Below are 19,346 nucleotides of genomic sequence, written 5' to 3'. Positions count from 1 at the left end.
CCCAGCAATAGTCTGTCTATTCCACCTACTGTAAAACAGTTGTGTGACAATATAGACCAAAACTAGTAAAGAAAGCAGTGAATTTTACTAATTTATTCATTTATTTTAATATATTTTTAGTTGATTTCAGAAAGAAAGGGAGAGGGAGAGAGAGATGGAAACATCAATGATGAGAGAGAATAATTGATCGGCTGCCTCCTGCACACCCCCTACTGGGAATCGAGCCACAACCCAGGCATGTGCCCTTGATCAAAATTGAATCTGGGACCCTTCAGTCTGCAGGCCGACACTCTATCCACTGAGGCAACCCAGCTAAGGCAAGAAATCAGTGAATTTTAACACAAATTGTAGGAAGATTAAAATAGCAAATACCAAAGCTAAGGTACAAGATGGCTTTCTACTTTAGAATCACGTAGTTATGGATGTGGCAGCATTCTGAAGAGGCAATCACCTACTTTCCCCCCTATCTGTAAGCAAGGCTACATCTAGTAGTCCCTAAGCAGAGCAAGCTATGCAGTTCTCTAAGCTATTTGGAAAAAGAATAGTCTACCACTCTTTCAGATTTGTCCTAGTACCAGATGATACTGATAACGGAGAATTCTTATTTGCCTCAACAATCATCCAGTTTTATCACTTTTATTTTATAGCTGAGGAAAAAGAGGCCCAGAAAGGTTGCTATATGCTTCAAGTTTTATAGTAGTACTAGTAGCCCTGTGCATGAATCCGTGTGCCAGTAGCTTGCCAGTAGCTTGCTGCCGCCCTCCTGTAGCTCCCCCTTCTCCCCCGCTCCCCCTCATAGCTTGCTGCCCTGCCCCCTCCTGTAGCTCTCTGCTTCCCGCTTGTAGCTCACTGCCCCACCCTCCTGCTGATCCGTGATCCAGTTGTTACATGGTCAGTCTTTACGCTTCACAGCGCAACGACCATTTGCATATTACATCTTTATTATATAGGATTGTGGCAGAGCCAGAACTAAAACCCCAGTCGTTCTGATTGCCAGTCCCCTGCCCCAACTGTAGGAAGAGGAATCGTGACTTTCAGGACTTTCACCATTTTACTTTCTATGTCTCTTCATAAGTTTTCAATGTGGTCCCTGGCACCCCAGCCAAGGCCTTAGCTTTCAGTTCATAGGCTGAACCAGTTGTAGCACTGACCGCATACCTCTGAGATTCCCTCTTTTCCTGGTTGTGGCACGCAGAATTTTAAGATGGCCTCCAAAGCTCCTGCCTCTGGTGTGTATGTTCTGTGTAAGCCCTCCCAGGTGTGTGGATGGGACCTGCGTGTACGATGAGACAGTCACTCCCTGGATAGGTTACATAATGTAACAAATGTATGATGGTGGTCGTCTTTGATTGCATAGTGATAGACCATGAATATTGCTGCATTACATGGTTATATTTAGTGAGAAAATGGAATTCTATCTGAATGTATCTCCCTCGGTTTCACTTATTTCCACCTTCCAAATGCTGCATGGTTTTCCATCCTTTTCTTCCCTCCTGAGGTAGCAGATAAAAGGTACCTGTTTCTCTCAAGGTTGTCAAAAGTGTCTCCCTCGTATTTTCAATTTTCTCTCTCCTCTTAATCCTTCCCTTTAGTCTACAAACATGTAGGGTCTTCTACGGGTCAGAACCTTTCCATGACTCCAACTCTTGAACTTTGGTGCTTCTTCTTTTCTCTGTCAGACCTGTTTGTTCCAGAACTTCCCTACTGTTCCTAAAGAACACTAGGCTCTGCTGGGCCTAGATCCAGAATCAATAATCCCAGCAGGTTTCAGCTCCTAGCCCTCTGAAATCAAATCACAGCACAGCAGGGCACCACTGACATTCGTCCCAAGCTGGCCCTTGACCCAACATTTCTTTTACTTGTTTTATTTCCTTAATCCCTGGCCGCTTAGACCTTCTAGTCTGGCTACATGATAGAGTCATTCTGTGAGCTTTCACCTCTGTTTCTTCTTTAATCAGCAGGTTGTCTTCTCCCTTCTGACATCATACCAATTTAGGCCTTATTTATTTATTTATTTATTTATTTTTTCACTTAGAAAGAATGATATAATGAATACCAACAGTCCCATCACCCAGATTCAACATTTATCAACATAAGCCCAATGTTAGGTTATTATTTTTTGTGTGGCCAAAATCACATAACATTAAATCTATCATCTTAACATTTTTAAGTGTAAAGTTCTCTAGAGTTAAGTATATTCACATTGTTGTGCAATAGCTCTCTGGAACTTTTTTTTTAATCTTTTAATATTGAAACTTTATAGCCATTAATTATGAATCATATTGGATTGCTTTTAAAGCAAATCCAAGAGCTTACATAATTTAATTTATAAATAGTTCAGTGTGAATCTTCAAGGAATAAAGATCTCTCTCTCTCTCTCTCTCTCTCTCTCTCTCTCTCTCTCTCTCTCTGTGGTACAACCACAAAACCCTTATCACACATCAATCAACAGTTTAACAGGATGACACACTCAAAATAAGGTAACTCTATAAGGGTTTATTTAAAGGTTGTGGGTATAGAGGGGAACCACAATGTATAGTGTAGTAACCTAGGGTAAGTGGCTAAGTTGGTACTACCTGCAGACCCATAGGGATAAGGTGAGGGAGTGGTTACCAGAACATGGAAGGAGAATGAGTTTAGAGAGTTGGCCCTTCTTAGAGAAGCAATGTTCTTTGGTCAAGAGATACAGCAAGCAAGACGTGGCCTTGCAGGGAGGGAGGTAGGTGAATAATACCTTGACATTACTCTCCTTCCTCCCATGGTTCTCTTCTTCCTCCCACAGTTCTCTTGCCAGTATTTCTCACTGGCCAAGTCCATCTAATAGCTAAAGGCCATGGGAACCCTGCTGATATAGTTCATATAGGCCAGCCTTCTGGAGAAGAGAACAGGGTGGAGCGTGTATCTGGAGGAACAACTGGAAGATATTCAGAAAATAATAATTCTTATCATCATTTAATACCCAATCAGTGATCAGAATTTGCTGTCTCACAAATGCCTTTTATTTTATAGTTGGTTTGTTTTCTTTGGACCCATGTGTTGTATTTAAGTTGCTATGTGTGATTGTTAATTTTATGTGTCAATTTGACTGGGACACAGGGAGCCTAGATATTTGGTCAAATTTTATTTTGGGTGTTTCTGTAAGGGTGTTTTTGGATAAGTTTATACTCAAATCAATAGACTAAGTAAAGCCCTAACCGGTTTGGCTCAGTGGATAGAGCGTCAGCCTGTGGACTCAAGGGTCCCAGGTTCAATTCCGGTCGGGGGCATGTACCTTAAGGCATGTACCTTGGTTGCGGGCACATACCCAGTAGGGAGTGTGAGGAGGCAGCTGATCGATGTTTCTCTCTCATTGATGTTTCTGACTCTCTATCCCTCTCCCTTCCTCTCTGTAAAAAATCAATAAAATATATTTTTAAAAAATAGACTAAGTAAAGCAAATCACCACCCTCCTTAAGGTGGGTAGGCCTTATCCAATCAGTGGAAGGTCTAAATAGAACAAAAAGACAGAACTTCCCCCAAATAAGAGGGAATTCCTTCTGTCTAATGGCCTTTGAACTGGGACATGAGTTTTTCCTACTTTCAGACAACTCAAAATGAAATATTGGCTCTTCCTGGATCTTGAGCCTGCTGGCCTTCGGACTAGAACTGCATTCCCAGCTCTCCTGGTTCTCATGCCTTCTGACTTGGACTGGAACATCGGTGGCTCTCCTGGGTCTCCAGCTTGTCAACTGCAGATCTTAGCACTTAGCCTCATTATCTTCGTGAGCCAATTCCTTATAATAAATCTCTCTCTCTCTATCCGATTGGTTCTGTTTCTTTGGAGAACCCTGACTAATATATTATGTCTCAAGTGTATTTTATCCTTTTTAAAAAATAATTTTATTGAAATATGATACAATAAGAAATACATATTGGTCTTTGTCTAAAAGCCTAGAATTCCTGAATGATAGAAGTGACAGGAACATCTTTTGTTATTTATAACGATCTTCTTTCAACCACATCTTTTATGCAAATGAGGTGATTCTTGGTGGGCCTCAAAATAGCTTCAGGATGGGGGCTGGTTGTCAGAGGAACCACTTGTGATTAGAGGTTGGGACTTTCAGCCCCACCCACAGACCTCTGAAGAGAGGAGTGGTTGGAGATTGAATTCAGTCACCAACGGCCAATGATTAATCAATCATGCCTACCTAATGGAATCTCCATAAAACTCCTAGATGATGGGGTTTGGAGAGCATCTGAGTTGATGGACATATTCATGTGATTTATTAATCATTGCTTCTGGGGAAGTGTAAATTAAGGCAAGATCACAAAATATTTTAGTCCATGGCATTTATTTGCTCAAAAATATCCACAGAGTGATTATAATAGATCAGGCAGTGTAGTATATGCTGGAAATACAATGGTGAACAAGAGGTCAAATCTAATGGAAAATACAGATTAATAGGCAATTAGTGAATAGTGTAGTAAGCAACATAAGAGTAAATATAGGTGCTATTAGTTGTGCGTGTGGGTAGGTTTAGAATCCCAGAATTGTCTCTTGTAAAAATCATATTGCTAGACATTAAGAGAGAGTGAGTGACAGAGGATGAGGTAGACAAAAGCTTCCCTAGCTTAGACTTTGTGCCCAACTCCTAGACTTCAGTTTGGGATTGAGGTAAGCCCAAGTAGCATGGCCCAGTCATCCCTTCCTCTGGGCCACACTCATTGGCCTTCCTTAGAGCCTTCTAGTGGAGGGAGCCTCTTGTCAATTTTATCGCATGAATCCAGAGATGCTTAATAAAAGCTCAAGCTTAAACAAAGGAACCACTCTCTATGTCCTTCCCTCCCCAAAATCCCCCCAAAGAGAACACATTCTGCCTGCAAAGCCAGAACTTTATCCCTCTTAACACAAACACTCTGTGGCCTTAGAACCTTGACCTTGTCACAACCATAATCTTCCTTAAAGGGGGAAACTTGAACTCAGTAAAGGTTAGAATGTGAAACTAATATGAATTCCTCTCCCTTTTTGTCTTCTTGCCACATCCCTAAGTCTTCTGCTTAAAGGACTTTAGAACAATGTGTATGTCTAGTGGGAAAACTGTCCTGAGGCTTTCTTTCTTAAAAGTCACTGTTTTGAGGCTGCTCTGCCAAATAGGTCCTGGCTCTTGGTAAGTAGTTTCTTTGCCAGTATCTTCCCATCAGTGGGAGACTTGGGTTCTGAATTCATCAATGTCTGAGCCATTGGTGCTCCAGAGTTCCAAACAGTCTTTCCACAAAGTTTTAATAGGGTTAAACATAGTTAAACGCCATCTAGTTTTCACCATCTTGTGTCAAATGAACATCCTGGTGATACTCTAGTCTTTAACTGCTGCTGAGACCTGATGCTATCTAGAACTGACATGGAGCATCCTGAACTTTTCCCGTGTTAGTACTTAACATACATTTTACTTGTTTATCTCTTCAACTAGACTCTAAACTCTTTGAGGACACAAATAGTGTCTCATTTACCGTTTTATCTCCAGGGCCTAGTAGCATTAGTTGACTAAATAAAGGTCTCTATCAGGTAAGGCTCTTTCAGTTGCTAATGTCAGAAAACCAAATTAACTCAAATTAGCTTAAGCAAAATCACAAACCAAACCAAACCAAACAACAGACAAAACCTCAGCACATTACTTTGTGTAACTGCAAAGTCCAAGGATCAAGTAATGTTATAGGAGCTCGTCTCTTCCTCCTTGTTCCCATTTTTTGCTCTCCTCTCTGCTGTGTTTGACTTCACTCTCAGGCAAATGAGATGGAGGTACCTGGTACAGCACATGTAATTTTTAGTTCTGATTGGGCCCCATAGTCTTGGCTCGATTCACATGCCTATCTCTAAACTAGTTACATAAGACAGAGGAATGTGCTGCTCTGCTTTCCAGGGGTTAGGCCACACATACTCATCCTTTAAACTGGGATGACAGGGGAGCTGGGGTGGGGAGGTCAGCTCCATAGAAGTATGGTGAACTGAGGCCAGTGTGTATGTGTACGCAAGCACGCACACGTGTACATACGTGCATGTGTGTGCAGGTTAGTGTGGGAAGCATGAATGCTGGTCAGCCAAAGCAATTCCACTCTCACTTCCTTTGTTGAACTCCATACATTTCCCTGAGATTGGAACCCTGTGGAACATGGATATCTGCCCAGACTGGTCTTGTCTGTGACTGCCAGCACTTCCCCAGAGGTGGGGGCCACCATTCTTGCTTGGAGTATTCCCCAAACTGTTTATCCTGCTTACAGCTTGGTCCTGCAAATCCTCTTTCTGCTCTAAATGTTCCCAGCAGGCTGCACAGTGCATGCAATGTCCTTCCAGACACTTTGGCAACTAGTGAGTCATGTATACAAAGAACTATTCAAAACAGAATTTGGTCAGTTCTCTATGAAAGTGGTGAAAAGATGTTTGGGAGCAGAGATAAAGGCATACAACATCTGGCTGGGCTTGAGAGCAGACACCAATTCAGGACTATCAAGCACCCAGGACAAGCTTCAGTGTAATGATGAATAATGATAGTAATAGTGATAATAACAACAGTTGCTAATACATATAGTACTTACCGTATGTCCTTTTCTAATAACTTCATACGAATTAACTCAATGAATCCTCACTCTACTCTTTCAAGTAGGTACAATTATTTCCCCCATTTTAGAGTTGAAGTTAAGTAATTTACCCAAGGTCATATAGGAAGGAAGCGGCAGAATAAGATTGGGTTTCTATACAGAGGATCTGAAATGCCATGATACAGTGTGAGCCTTTACTTACAGTTTTATAAGCAGCTGTTTCATCTTTCCCAATGGACTCAAACTTCCCGAGAGTAGGACTGAGTCTAATCCAGCTTTGTATTCTCTAGAACCCTAGGTGGGCTCTACAATTAGGTAGAACCTACATATATCTCCTCTTTGAGGAAACTATCTTTGCTGGAGTGAGCACTGTTATACAAAATACGTAAATGAAATCTCCCACACTGTTAGAGCACTGGACAGGAAGTTCTGGATCTGACTAATGGAGGTTTTCACCTCTGACTCAGTGTGTGAGTCCAGGCAAATAACTTAATGGCTGAATACTACAAATTTGCCAACTGTAAAATAGGAAAATAAGTATCCCACGTACTTCACAAGGACACAGCGGGGATGATAATAAACAAATACATAGGGTAAATTCTTGCAATACTTAAGAGGAAAGGTACAAAAGACCAAGATACTGTTCTTATTTTCACTGTATCTTCACTAATCAGCAAGTGTGCACTAGGAGGCAAACAATCTAGACACATGGGATTACAACAGAATAATAAAGCATGCTTTCTGCTACTCCCTATTTAATAATCAGATTTAATGGGCAAGATCAGTTAGAGTGATACGCAGAAATTACTTAATAGAATAGGAAATTGGTAAGGTACATAGAGCTCACTTCGTCCAACATATATAATGGAAAATGAGATCCAAAAGGGGGAAGTAACAGACTCAGGAAGAGTACTATCAAGGCCAAAACACTTGTCCTCTAAGCAAAGGCCTGGGCTCGGGCTTGAACGCCAGTGGCAGAGATTATTATCTGTGTGACCTGGGGCCAGTAGCTTAGCTTCTCTGAAACAATTTCCTTCTCGCTAAAACTGTAATAACTTACTTCAGAGAGCTATTGTGAATTTTAAATAATATCGTGGTTGTAAAACTTTAATCCAGGGCCCGGCGAAGCACCGCAAGTCAACTATTATTACTGTTACTTCTGTAGGAGAAAGGCCTTTTCTGTCTCTTTCTCTGTAAGACAAACCATTCTTTGTCCAGTCAAACCCCGTTCACACGGTGGAAAAAGAAAAGAACGTGCTTTTAATAGGTCGGAGATGGGCGCTGCTGGCACTCGAACCGAGCCACCCGGGGCGGCAGAGCACAGCCCCGCTCAGCAAAGTCCATCTTCCATTTCCTTCCCTTCCTTTTTGGGAAGGGCCCCCCTCGCTTCCCTCATCCCCTCCCGCTAGGTCGCTGGCCCCATTCTGGCTTCTCTCTCTGTCCTGTAGGTCGTGCGGGCCACAGCAGCGCGGCGGCCAGGGCTGGCGCCTCGGTCCCCCCACGCCCCACTCTTCCTCTGGGTTCCCCCGCCCGCACTCCCGCGGGAATTGACGCGCTTGGGGGGTGTGGGGAGCGGTTTCTCACTGCGCCACTCTCAGGAGCATTACGGTAGGGCTCGTTCCCGGCTCGGCCGCCAGCCCCAGCCTCCCGAGTCCGGCGCCGGGACTGGCGGAGGCCGCGAGCGAGGGAGCGCGAGCAGGGAGGCACGCGCCCGCTCTCCGCGCTCAGACCGACGCCGCCGCCGCAGCCATGGCCGAGCGCCGCGCCTTCGCCCAGAAGATCAGCAGGTAAATCTCGGGCGTGGGACGCGTCGCCGTAGCCGGAGGAAGAGCAGGGGAGTCCTCCCGCGCCGGGCCTCGGGGGTGGGTGGGTGTGGCGGCGCGGGCGCCGGGATCCCGCGGCCTGCCCTGCGGCTGGGCGGAGAGGCTGGCGGCTGCGGCCTCGCGCCGCCCTCGGATACCGGCCCGCAGCCTCGCCTACTCCGGGACCTCGAGAGCCCGGGGCGCCCGCCTCCACCTCCGCCGGCCCGCGGGCACCCGGGCCTGGAGTTTCGCGGCGGCTCATGGACGGGCGGGTGGGGAAGCTCCTCGGCCGGCCGGCTGATCGGTGGCGCTTCCCAAATTCTTTGTGTCCCCACCCCCGGCGCCGGGAAAGCCGCGGCGCTGCGCCCCCTCGCTCTCCCCGCCCACTCCCCGTGTGCCCCCCGGAGGGTGCGGGCGGCCGCCCACCTCTCCACCCCGACAAAAGGAGCGGCGCGCGCGGGCTCGGGCCGGGGGAGGCCGCCCCTCCTTCACGCTCCCTTCCCTTCCTGAGAGATCTGACAGGGACCCTCTTTGCACCCAGAGGCCCAATTCATTGTGGGCTCCTGCACCCAGGATTTATGGCCACAATGAAAAGTTAAGAACCTGCGGTCTGCACCTTCGGTGTGCTGCTGCAGAACGTTGGGCGAATTGTGGGCTGCAGCTTGATGTTAATACCATGTGCATTTCAGTGGGTCCCTGTGTTTCCAGCACCGGAGGAAGATGGATGAAAGGCAGTGTTCTTCACTCACGGGTCCTTTCACCCAGGTTTCCCAGCCTTTCACCTGTTTGGGTGGGTTGATTGTCACATTTCTCCCCCCCCCCCCCCCCCCCCCCCCCCCCCAAAAGCTAAAAATTGAATTACTGTGGAGGATTCTAGTATTTGTAGGATTTCTTTGTGGAATATACTAGTGTATAAGATGCTAGACATTTTTGGTTTCTATGGATCATGGTGTTCCAATAAAAGAAACATTCACATGTATTTTTTGACAATTGTATTTCTGTGGGTCTGGATCTTTTTAGTTTGCTGAGGTTTCTTAAAGATTTTTGGACCTCCCAAACAGGTCCTTTCTTAACTGCCTGAACTTCCATAGTGCTTCTCTATTTTGGCACGTTGTATATTTAAACCTAACATTTCTTTGTTTTAAGCTTTGGTGCTTAATTTTTTTTCGTTGACATTTTAAAGATGTATTTCATTTTCTCCTTAAGAGGCAAAATAGTAAATGCTAAAGGGCACGGGCTCTAGTGTTAAACTATGACGTGGGATCCCTACTGTTATTTTCTAACTTGCTATCTTGGCCAAATTGTTTAAGCTATCTTAAAGTTTTAGTTTCCTCCTCTGGAAAATGGGTATAATAACAGTACCCAGATTGTAGAATTGTTGTGAAAATTAAATGGCAAAATGTGTGTAAAGTGTTTAGCATAGTGCATGGCCTATACTAGCTATCACTGAACACTTACAATAATTAGCATATCCTAGAGAGTTGTGATTGATTTAATACTCAATTAGTACTTTATTTGAAAAACAATTGGGTCTTGTTTCTGAAGGCAGTGCCATTTTTAAAAAGATATATTACTTGACACCATGCTTAGTATTAATTTCTCTTTAATGAAACCAAAAGTTCATCTCTGAGAACATTGCACTGTTCAAGAATGTGCACATTAGGAATTTAGATATGAAACATATACAATGTTTGCTCTCCATCTATGGAGTTTGTCTTTAGATGGGACAGGACAACACACACACATATGCACATACACACACACACACACACAAGATCGGTTTTGCAAAACTAACACTAAATTCAAATTAATATAGCCTTATAAAGTAAAGTTAGGCCCTTGCTGGTTTGGCTCAGTGGATAGAACATCAGCCTGTGGACTATTAGCTGTGTCCTTAGGCAAATTTTTAACTTCTTTGTGCCTCAGTTTCCTCATCTGTAAAATGGGAATGGTGATAATAGAAATTGTCTTAAAAGTATATTGGGGCCCTAGCTGGTTTGGCTCAGTGGATAGAGCGTCATCCTGGGGACTGAAGGGTCCTGGGTTCAGTTCTGGTCAAGGGCACATGCCCAGGTTGCGGGCTAGATCCCCAGTAGGGGGAGTGCAGGAGGCAGCTGATCAATGATTCTCTCATCATTGATGTTTCTATCTCTCCCTCTCCCTTCCTCTCTGAAATCAATAAAAAAAAAATCAGGAGAAAGAATAGGTTAGAGGGTAGAAATGAGGTGGAATTGATATCATGATTCAGTGTTGGACATGCTCATTTGAGGTGCTCATGGAGCATTCAAAGGGAAAAGTCTACTAGGTTGTTGGTACAGGTTTTAGGTGCGAGATTGGGGTGAAGATCTAGATTTGGGAGTCATCAGTAAGTTGATTGTAATTGAAGCAGAGGAGATGAAAGCCCAGGAGAAATGTGCAGTCTTAATGTGGAGGGAAGGCCAAGGACAGAACTGCTATAGATGAAGTATTATCTGCTTATTGTGAGTGAAAGGCACTTTCTTCCTTGTTTCCAAATATGACTGAATAATATTTCTGAATAAATTCTTGTTCTGCTTCTTAGTTTCCTACTAAAGGAAGTACAATAGCACAAACTCTGGAAGCAAACTGCCTTAGTCTGCCATACTAGCTCTGCCCCTCATTGAGTAAACTTGGGCATGTTACTTTATTCACCTCATTATGCCTCATTACCTCTATCTATAAAAAAATGGGATAATAGTAGGACTTATAGGGTTGTTGTAAAGATTAAATCAATCAATACATGTAAAGTGCTTAGAACAGTGCTTTTTACTAGTGCCCAGTAAGTATCAACAATTTTTTGCTGTTACAGTATTTATAATATGGCTAGGACCTTTGCTTGGTAGTGATAATCCCTTCTATGGTGTGCATATATGAAATCTGTTGCTCTGAAAAACTTGTTGCCATTTGAAACGTTATCTTTCTTTTTTTAAAAAGCTTTATAATTATTAGAAACCTTTACTTAAAAAAGAATTACGTTGATTTCTTTTCTGGCTCAGTTATTTCCTAATCCGTTTGCTGTTATTTTAGTGCTGTTATTTTTTGAAGCTGTGATTTTCAAGCTCTTTATTCTGTATCATTGATTGTTCTGCTTACCTCAGCTCATCATAGAAAGGCAGCATGTTCATTTTGTCAATATCTTGTCTCCCTACTTTTTAAGGACAAGGCACATGCATTGTTAAGGTTTATACTCACCCCCAGCATATAATATGTTCATTTTTTGGAATGTTGACTGTAAATTAATGATCTAGGATTTTTTTGTTTGGATTATTTTGTCCTGTTACTTGATATTCAGCAGTAATGATAAGCATTTGTATATTCTTAAAATACGTTTTACTACATTTTCATCTTCATAACCCAGAGAGGCAGAAGAACATAGTAAAAAAAAAAAAATCCAGGGCACATTATACAGGTTGAAATTTTGCTTATATCACAATAGCTATGTGATTCTGGACAGTTGATCTAACCTCTCTGTTTTCATTTATTCATCCCATGAAGCAGGGATAAATCACCTCCATAGGATTAATGTAAGGATTAAGTGAGTTAATACATGTAAAAAATTTAGAACTGTGCCTGAAACATAAGAACCATTAAAAAAAAAGTTAGCTGCTGCTATTCTTATTTCTATATTATTTTTTGTTATTATTTTGTCCATAATCTAGATAAGGAATTGAGGCCTACTGGGCATGGGATTATTTGCTTAAATTGGAACTCAAATCCTAGTCCTTTGACTTCTAGTCTTAAGGTCTTATGCTTAAAATAAATTAAAAAAAAATTTATTGGTTTGAGAGAGAGAAACATCGACTCGTTATTTTACCCATTTATACATTCATTGGTTGCGTCCTGTATGTGCTCTTACCTGGGATTGAACCTGCAACCTTAGCATATTGGAAGGCAGCTCTAACCAACTGAGCTACCTGGTCAGGGCAGGTCTTACACTTTTTATTCAACTGTATTTTCTTTCTGCAAAATATTTTCTGGAGTAGTTCCAGATTTTCTACTGTTAGCATCTCAAAAGTTATCCTTGCCTTTGTTAACTTAGTATCATTTTGCTGCTAAAGAACCAGAATATAATGAAAGGCTTTCATCAGATCTTTATTTCTGATGAAAATTTTACATGAATAGGGTTTCCTAGATATAGGCTTATTTATAACCCCAATTGTTTTTAGTCCTGAACCTGTTCATAACTCTGGTTGGGTAGGCCCAATCTTTCAATCTGCTGAATCTGCTATGTTCAATTCATTATCTCACTCCTGATCAAAGTAAATCCTTTCCAATTACTATCAACTACTTTAAAGCTGCCTCTTTTGTCACTTTGAACATATACTTAATTGAGCTTTTGTTATACTCATTTCACTAACTCTTAATGCTGAGTATCTTATAACCTACTAGAGGCCCGGTGCATGAAATTCGTGCACGGAGGGGGGGGTTCCCCTCAACCCAGCCTGCACCCTCTCCAATTGGACATCCCTCTCGCAATCTGGGACCACTGGCTCCTAACTGCTCACCTGCCTGCCTGCCTGATCGCCCCTAACTGCCCTCCCCTGCCGGCCTGGTTGCCCCCAACGGCCCTCCCCTGCCGGCCTGATCTTGTCCCCAACTGCCCTCCCCTGCAGGCCTGATTTCGCCCCCAACTGCCCTCGTCTGCTGGCCAATTTGGTTCTGATTGGTTGGTTTCTATGCCAGTCAGCGTCAAAAGCTCCGCCTCCTAGGCAGCCATTAGTTCTTCACAGCACCCACATTTGGTTCTGATTGGTCGGTTCCTATGCCAGTCAGCGTCTCTGGGTCTATCAACGGGGCCTGATCAGAAAGGCCAGCCCCAGTGGAGGCCTGGAGAGAAATGGAGGCGAGGCTGCTGGTCAGACTGAGGGAGAGAGAGGCAAGTGCTGATCAAAAGCTGCCACAGAGGCAACGGATCAGTCCCTGCTTCTCTCTTCAGGCCTCTCTCTGGCCCTGATTCGCAGCCCCTCAGCATTCAGTGCTGGGGCACCGCGCCTGCAGCGGAAGCAGTCAGCGCTGGGTTGGTCGAGCCTCGGTCGTTACTGGTCGTTACGACCCAGGGTTTTTATATATTAGTATTTCTTACTCATGAGCTGTAGAGTAGTGTTAGAGGGAGACTAGACCAGTTCATACAGACAATAGAGTGGTGAAGGCCTGGGTGGGTTTGGGGTGGAGGGGTTCAATGGTAAAGAAAACACCACAACCAAACAAAGGGGACATCTGTAATACTTTCAACAATAAAGAAAAAATAAATAACACCCCAAAGTAATCTCTTATTAATAGTTTCTCTTTGAAGTTTATTGCAAATCATTTCTCTCATTTATCGTATTTGTTTCCCTACATCATCTTTTACTGAAAAGTTTGACATGAGTTCTAACATGAGTTCTTCATTTTAACCTAGCATACTACTGTGCCAATATGTCATTTAACCATCTTTCTCTTGAGCTTGAAAAGTGTCTAATCTCTAAGGCTTGCCTGTTTTATTGTACTTTGAGTCCCATACCTTGCCACTTCCCTCAGAACCTTGATCTCACAATTTTTCCTTTCCTTTCTAGCATCTTCAATCTATTCCTTTTAATGGATGCTTCCCTAAACCATAAGACTTACTATGCCTTTCTCATCATAAAACAAAGAACCATTGAGTCTTTTGGCCTTTTTAGCTGCCAACCAATCATTCCTTTTTCTTTTCTAGCCATATTTCTCACTTGTTTGTGGTATAGTCGAGACTACTTCCTGCTTGTTCTCATCAATCCTTGGTCCAAATGGCTGTACTTACCATGGTACCTTATATGTACTTGAATTATAGAACTCTTGAAGATTAGGAACCTTAGACTTTTTCTTTTCTTCATGACTGATTTAAGAAACTACTGCTTGTTTTTTAATTTTTTCTCATGCTTCCACCCTCCCCTCTTTCTCCTATTTTACACTGGTTTTCAGAGCTCTCTGATGGCTGGTCTGGGTCTTTTTATCTCCAGTGCTTAGCACAGAGTCTGTGTAAACTGGACACATAAGAAGTGTTTGAATGAATGCCACCCTGACACCGTGGAGCATCTTTCATTACTTCACTTCTAGATGACCACAAACCAGTGTAATTGATCCCTGGCTCTCCCTCTTCTAATTCAAATTTGTTGCAAATGAATTCTCCCTAAAACACATGGCATTCTTTTGTTTAAGAATATATAATGGTGCCCTGGCCAGTGTAGTTCAGTTGGTTGGATCCTTATCCAATATACCAAAAGGTTATGGGTTTGATTTCCAGTCAGGGCACATACCTGGGTTGTGGGTTCAATCCCTGGTCGGGGCACGTGCAGGAGGCAACCAATCTATGTTTCTCTCTCTCTCTCTCTCTCTCCTTCCTTTCCCTCCTTCCCTCCCTCCTTCCCTCCCTCTCTCCCTCCCTCCCTCCCTCTTTCCCCCCTTCCCCTCTCTTAAAACAAAACAAAACAATGAACGTGTCCTCAGATGAGGATTTAAAAAAAAGAAAAGAATATATAGTGGCTTCCTACTGTGTTAAATCCAAACTTTTGCTTGCATTTTAATGTCATCTGTAATCTTGTCCATCTCTTTTTTTTTTTTTTTTAAATATATTTTATTGATTTTTTACAGAGAGGAAGGGAGAGGGATAGAGAGTTAGAAACATCGATGAGAGAGAAACATCGATCAGCTGCCTCTTGCACACCTCCTACTGGGGATGTGCCCGCAACCAAGGTACATGCCCTTGACCGGAATCGAACCTGGGACCTTTCAGTCTGCAGGCCGATGCTCTATCCACTGAGCCAAACCGGTTAGGGCTTGTCCATCTCTTTTTGACTTATTCTCTAGCTTGCATTTTGGACCAGTCAATCTGGGGTTTTCACTGTACACCCACAAATGCTCTGCTCATTTGCATCTCTATAACTCTTCTGTTTTTTCTTTTTGGTATATCCTTTTTTTCTTTTCTAAATCTTACCTTTTTCTTCAGACTATTCTAATCCAATACCCTTACTTTTGGGATAACCATTTCCTTTCTTTTCTTGTCTTTATTTTTTACCACGTATTAATGCATCTCTAAACAACATGATTTTTTCTGTTTTTTCCATTCATTTGAGTCTAATCATACTGTATGCTTGTATGCTTTATTTTCTTCTTCTTTTGCTCAAAATTATATCTGTAATTGATATTCATAATGTTAAGAGTAATTGAAGTTTATTCATTTTCATTGCTTAATATTATTTCATTGTGTAAATACCACAATTTTCCATTTCACAGTCGATGGAGAGGTGGGTTGTTTCCAGTTTTTGACTATTAGAAGCAATGATCCTATTAATATTCCTATACATTTCTTCTGGTACACGTGTGCATGAGTTTCTCTATGGTATACCCAGGTATGGAAATTGCTGGGTCTTAGGTATTTTATTGCTTGTCATAGCAGTTTTATTTCTCATCAAGTTTATTAGTTAACGCCAAACTGTTTTCTAAGATAGTTGTAGAAATTTACACTCCCACAATAATGTTCTTTATATAATTACATCATTTGGTATTGCAAACTTGTTCGTTTTTTGCCAGTTGGTGGATGGGTGATGCTGTCTTATTGTAAAAGTTTTAATTTGTATTTGCTGATGAGATTGGGCTGTTTTATATGCTTATTGACCATTTGAATACTCTTTTGTAAATTGCTTATTTAAATCTTTTGCCATTCTTTCTCTTTGATTTTTCGCTTTGGGTTCTGTCTTTTTCTTACTGATTTGTGTGAGTACTTTATATACATTTAATGTATTAGTCATTTATTGATTATATGTGTTGCAAATATCTTCCTACTCAGTTTTTAATCCTCTTTATGGAGTTTTTTTTTTTCAAAATGGAGTGCTCAGTTTTAATGCAATTTATCAGTCTTTTTTTTTTTTTTTTTTTTTGACTGTTAGTACTTTTGAGGTCTTGTTTAAGAAATACTTTATTGCCCTGAGGTCATTAAGATTTCCACCTGTATTATCATAAACTTGTAGTTGACTCCTTTGTATTTAGGTTTATATTCTACTTGGGCTTGATGTGTATATGGTATGAAATTTTAATTTTACTCAGAGTGGATTATTTTTTCTCCCTTGATCTGACCTTCCACCTCTGTAATAGATTGTGTGTCCTTATTTGTGGGTTTTTTTCTGGGCTCTCTATTTTGTTCCATAGGTCTGGTTATTCATTTTTTCACCAATTATAAATGCTCTTAATTCTAATAAGTCTTAGAATTTGGTAGAGTAACTCCTCCCACCTTTTTAAAGTATCTTGGCTGCTGCTCTGAGCTCTTTGAATTTCCATGTATATTTTAGAAAACCTCCAAATCTTATTAGAATTTGATTGGGATTTCATTGAATTTATATATCAGTTTGGGAACAGTGACATCCTTATATTATGGAGTTTCCAATTTATGATTATGGTGTACTCACCATTTATTTATTTATTTATTTATTTATTTATTTATTTATTTTTAAATATTTTTATTGATTTCAGAGAGGAAGGGAAAGGGAGAGAGAGATAGAAACATCAATGATGAGAGAGAATCACTGATCGGCTGCCTCCTGCACTCCCCAAACTGGGGATCGATCCCACAACCCAGGCATATGCCCAGACCGGGAATTGAACCTCCTGGTCTCCTGGTTCATAGGTTGATGCTCAACCACTGAGCCACGCCTGCTGGGCTACTCTCCATTTATTTAGTTCTTTATATTGCACAATGAAATTTTATAATTTTCTCTGCAAGGTTCTTACATATCTTTTATTAGATTTACTAGAGGCCTGGTGCACGACATTTGTGCACTTGGTGAGGGGGGGCAGTCCCTCAGCCCGGCCTGCACCCTCTTGCAGTCCGGGAGCTCTCGGGGCAGCTGCTGCAGATGTGGGAGAGGCTCCTTCCACCGCTGCTGCGCTTGCCAGCCGTGAGCCTGGCTTCTGGCTGAACGGTGCTCCCCCTGTGGGAGTGCACTGACCACCAGGGGACAGCTCCTGCATAGAGCGTCTGCCCCCTGGTGGTCAGTGCACGTCATAGCGACCAGTTGTTCCACTGTTCAGTCAAGTTGCATATTAGCCTTTTATTATATAGGATTCCTTTTTATTATATAGGTATATAAGGATTTTGTATCCAGCTATATAACTTGCTAAACTCTTGATAATTCTAAAAATGTATCTGTGGACTCATATGTAATATGGATAACCATATCATCTAGAAATCATGAATTTTTGTTCCTTCCTTTTCAAACCTTATAACTGATTTATTTTTTGTCTTTATTACTGTGCAAATTATTATCATTTCTATTCAACATTGTATTAATATTGAGAATCCTCATTTTATTTATGATCTCAATGTCCAATGGTTGCTGTACTTTTATTGGTCTGGGTTCCCTAGAAATGGGGACTGAGACAAGGATTAAGAGTTGAGACTTTATCTGGGAGGCATAATTCCAGGGCATCAAAAGAGAAAATGAAAATGAGGCAGAAAAGGAAGAGAAACAATATAAAGTGATAACTTATCTCATTGGCCACTGCTCCCCAAAGAGCTGGGGAGAGATTGTTGACAGGTGTGCTTGCTTGGCCACACAGGATATCTTTTTATGGAGGAACAATTCCTCAGATCAGTAGATGGGAGTCTGGAAGAAGAAGAAATTAATCACCCTGCTTTTCTCCTGCATCGTGTTTTCCACTGGTCAATTCTATCGCCTCAGAGAGATAACTCCCCTTCTCTTCTGGGTTGCATCATTTGGACCCCTTTGGCAACCATTCTAGATGTTTCACTACTTTTTAAAAAAATATATATTTTTATTGATTTCAAAGAGGAAGGGAGAGGAAGATAGAAACATCAATGATGAGAGAGAATCACTGATTGGCTGCCTCCTGCACGCCCCACTCTAAGGATCGAGCCCACAACCCAGGCATGTGCTCTAACCAGGAATTGAACTGTGACTTCCTAGTTCATAGATCCCTGTTCAGCCACTGAGCCACACCAGCTAGGTTGTCTCACTACTTTTTCAGTGACTTTTTATAGAGGAGACTTTTTGGTTGCAAGTGACAGAAACTCAAATCAGATTAATTTGCACACAAAAAAGTGTTGACTTAATAACTGAGTACATCTGGTCCAGAGATACATATGATGTTGGCAGACCTCCTATCCTCATGTCTTATATAGATTTTCCACTGAGTTACAATGAGGGTTCGCAGCTTCAGGCTCAATTCCTGCCAGTTTAGTTCTGGCACAAAAGATCCAGCAACAATTATTGGTCTGGCTTGGGTCACATGTTCTTCTTTGAACCAATTACTATGTATATAAGGGTCTTTGGCAGGTACTGGGTCACATGTCCTTCTCTATGGCTTGAAGGAGGATGTGATGGTGTCAGCCCCACCCAATCTCAAGGAATGAGTTCCTTACAAAAAAGAAGGGGTTTCTGACCAAAAGAAGTAGGGCAAGAGTGTGGTCACACCAAAACAACTCATGGTCTTTAAAATTAGTCATCTTAAGTTGTGCAACATCACTATAATTATTTAAATATATAGCTGTATAGTCAGCTTGGCTAACTATTAAAATTTAAATGTAACTTGTGGAATATCCTATATAAACAGCCTAATATGCTAAGTGTCCAGTCTTACAGTCGTCTGTTCAACCAATCAAAATGCAATATGCTAATGATATGCTAAGGCTGCTCAATCGCTCGCTATGATGTGCACTGACGACCAGGGGGCAAACAGTTGACCAGTCGACCAGTTGCTGTGACATGCACTGACTACCAGGGGGCAGATGCTCAACGCAGGAGCTTCCCCCTGGTGATCAGTGTGCTCCCACAGGGGGAGCGTCGCTCAGCCAGAAGCCCGGCTCACAGCTGTTGAGTGCAGTGGCGGGGGCTGGAGCCTCTCCCACCTCCATGGCAGCGCTAAGCCGTCAGTCGGACATCCCCTGAGGGCTCCCAGACTACGAGAGGGTGTAGGCCAGGCTGAGGG

At 42.2% G+C, this 19,346-nt stretch overlaps 1 protein-coding gene across 11 annotated transcripts in view; it reads left to right on the top strand.

Moving 5' to 3' along the window:
- Nucleotides 1-8,224: 8,224 nt before the first annotated feature.
- DOCK7 (dedicator of cytokinesis 7) overlaps nt 8,225-19,346 on the top strand; it is a 200,367-nt gene continuing 189,245 nt past the window's right edge. For all 11 annotated transcript variants that reach the window (XM_080656332.1, XM_080656339.1, XM_080656336.1 and 8 more), the window contains exon 1: nt 8,225-8,360. In XM_080656332.1, coding sequence (XP_080512458.1) covers nt 8,323-8,360 — 38 coding nt within the window. In that variant the 5' untranslated portion in view covers nt 8,225-8,322. The remainder of the gene's footprint in view (nt 8,361-19,346) is intronic.

This window comes from Plecotus auritus (genome assembly GCF_963455305.1).
Source record: "Plecotus auritus genome assembly, chromosome: 2".
Classification (NCBI taxonomy): Eukaryota; Metazoa; Chordata; class Mammalia; order Chiroptera; family Vespertilionidae; genus Plecotus; species Plecotus auritus.
Note: the sequence above shows the minus strand (reverse complement) of the source record. Positions and strands in the feature narration are given on the sequence as shown.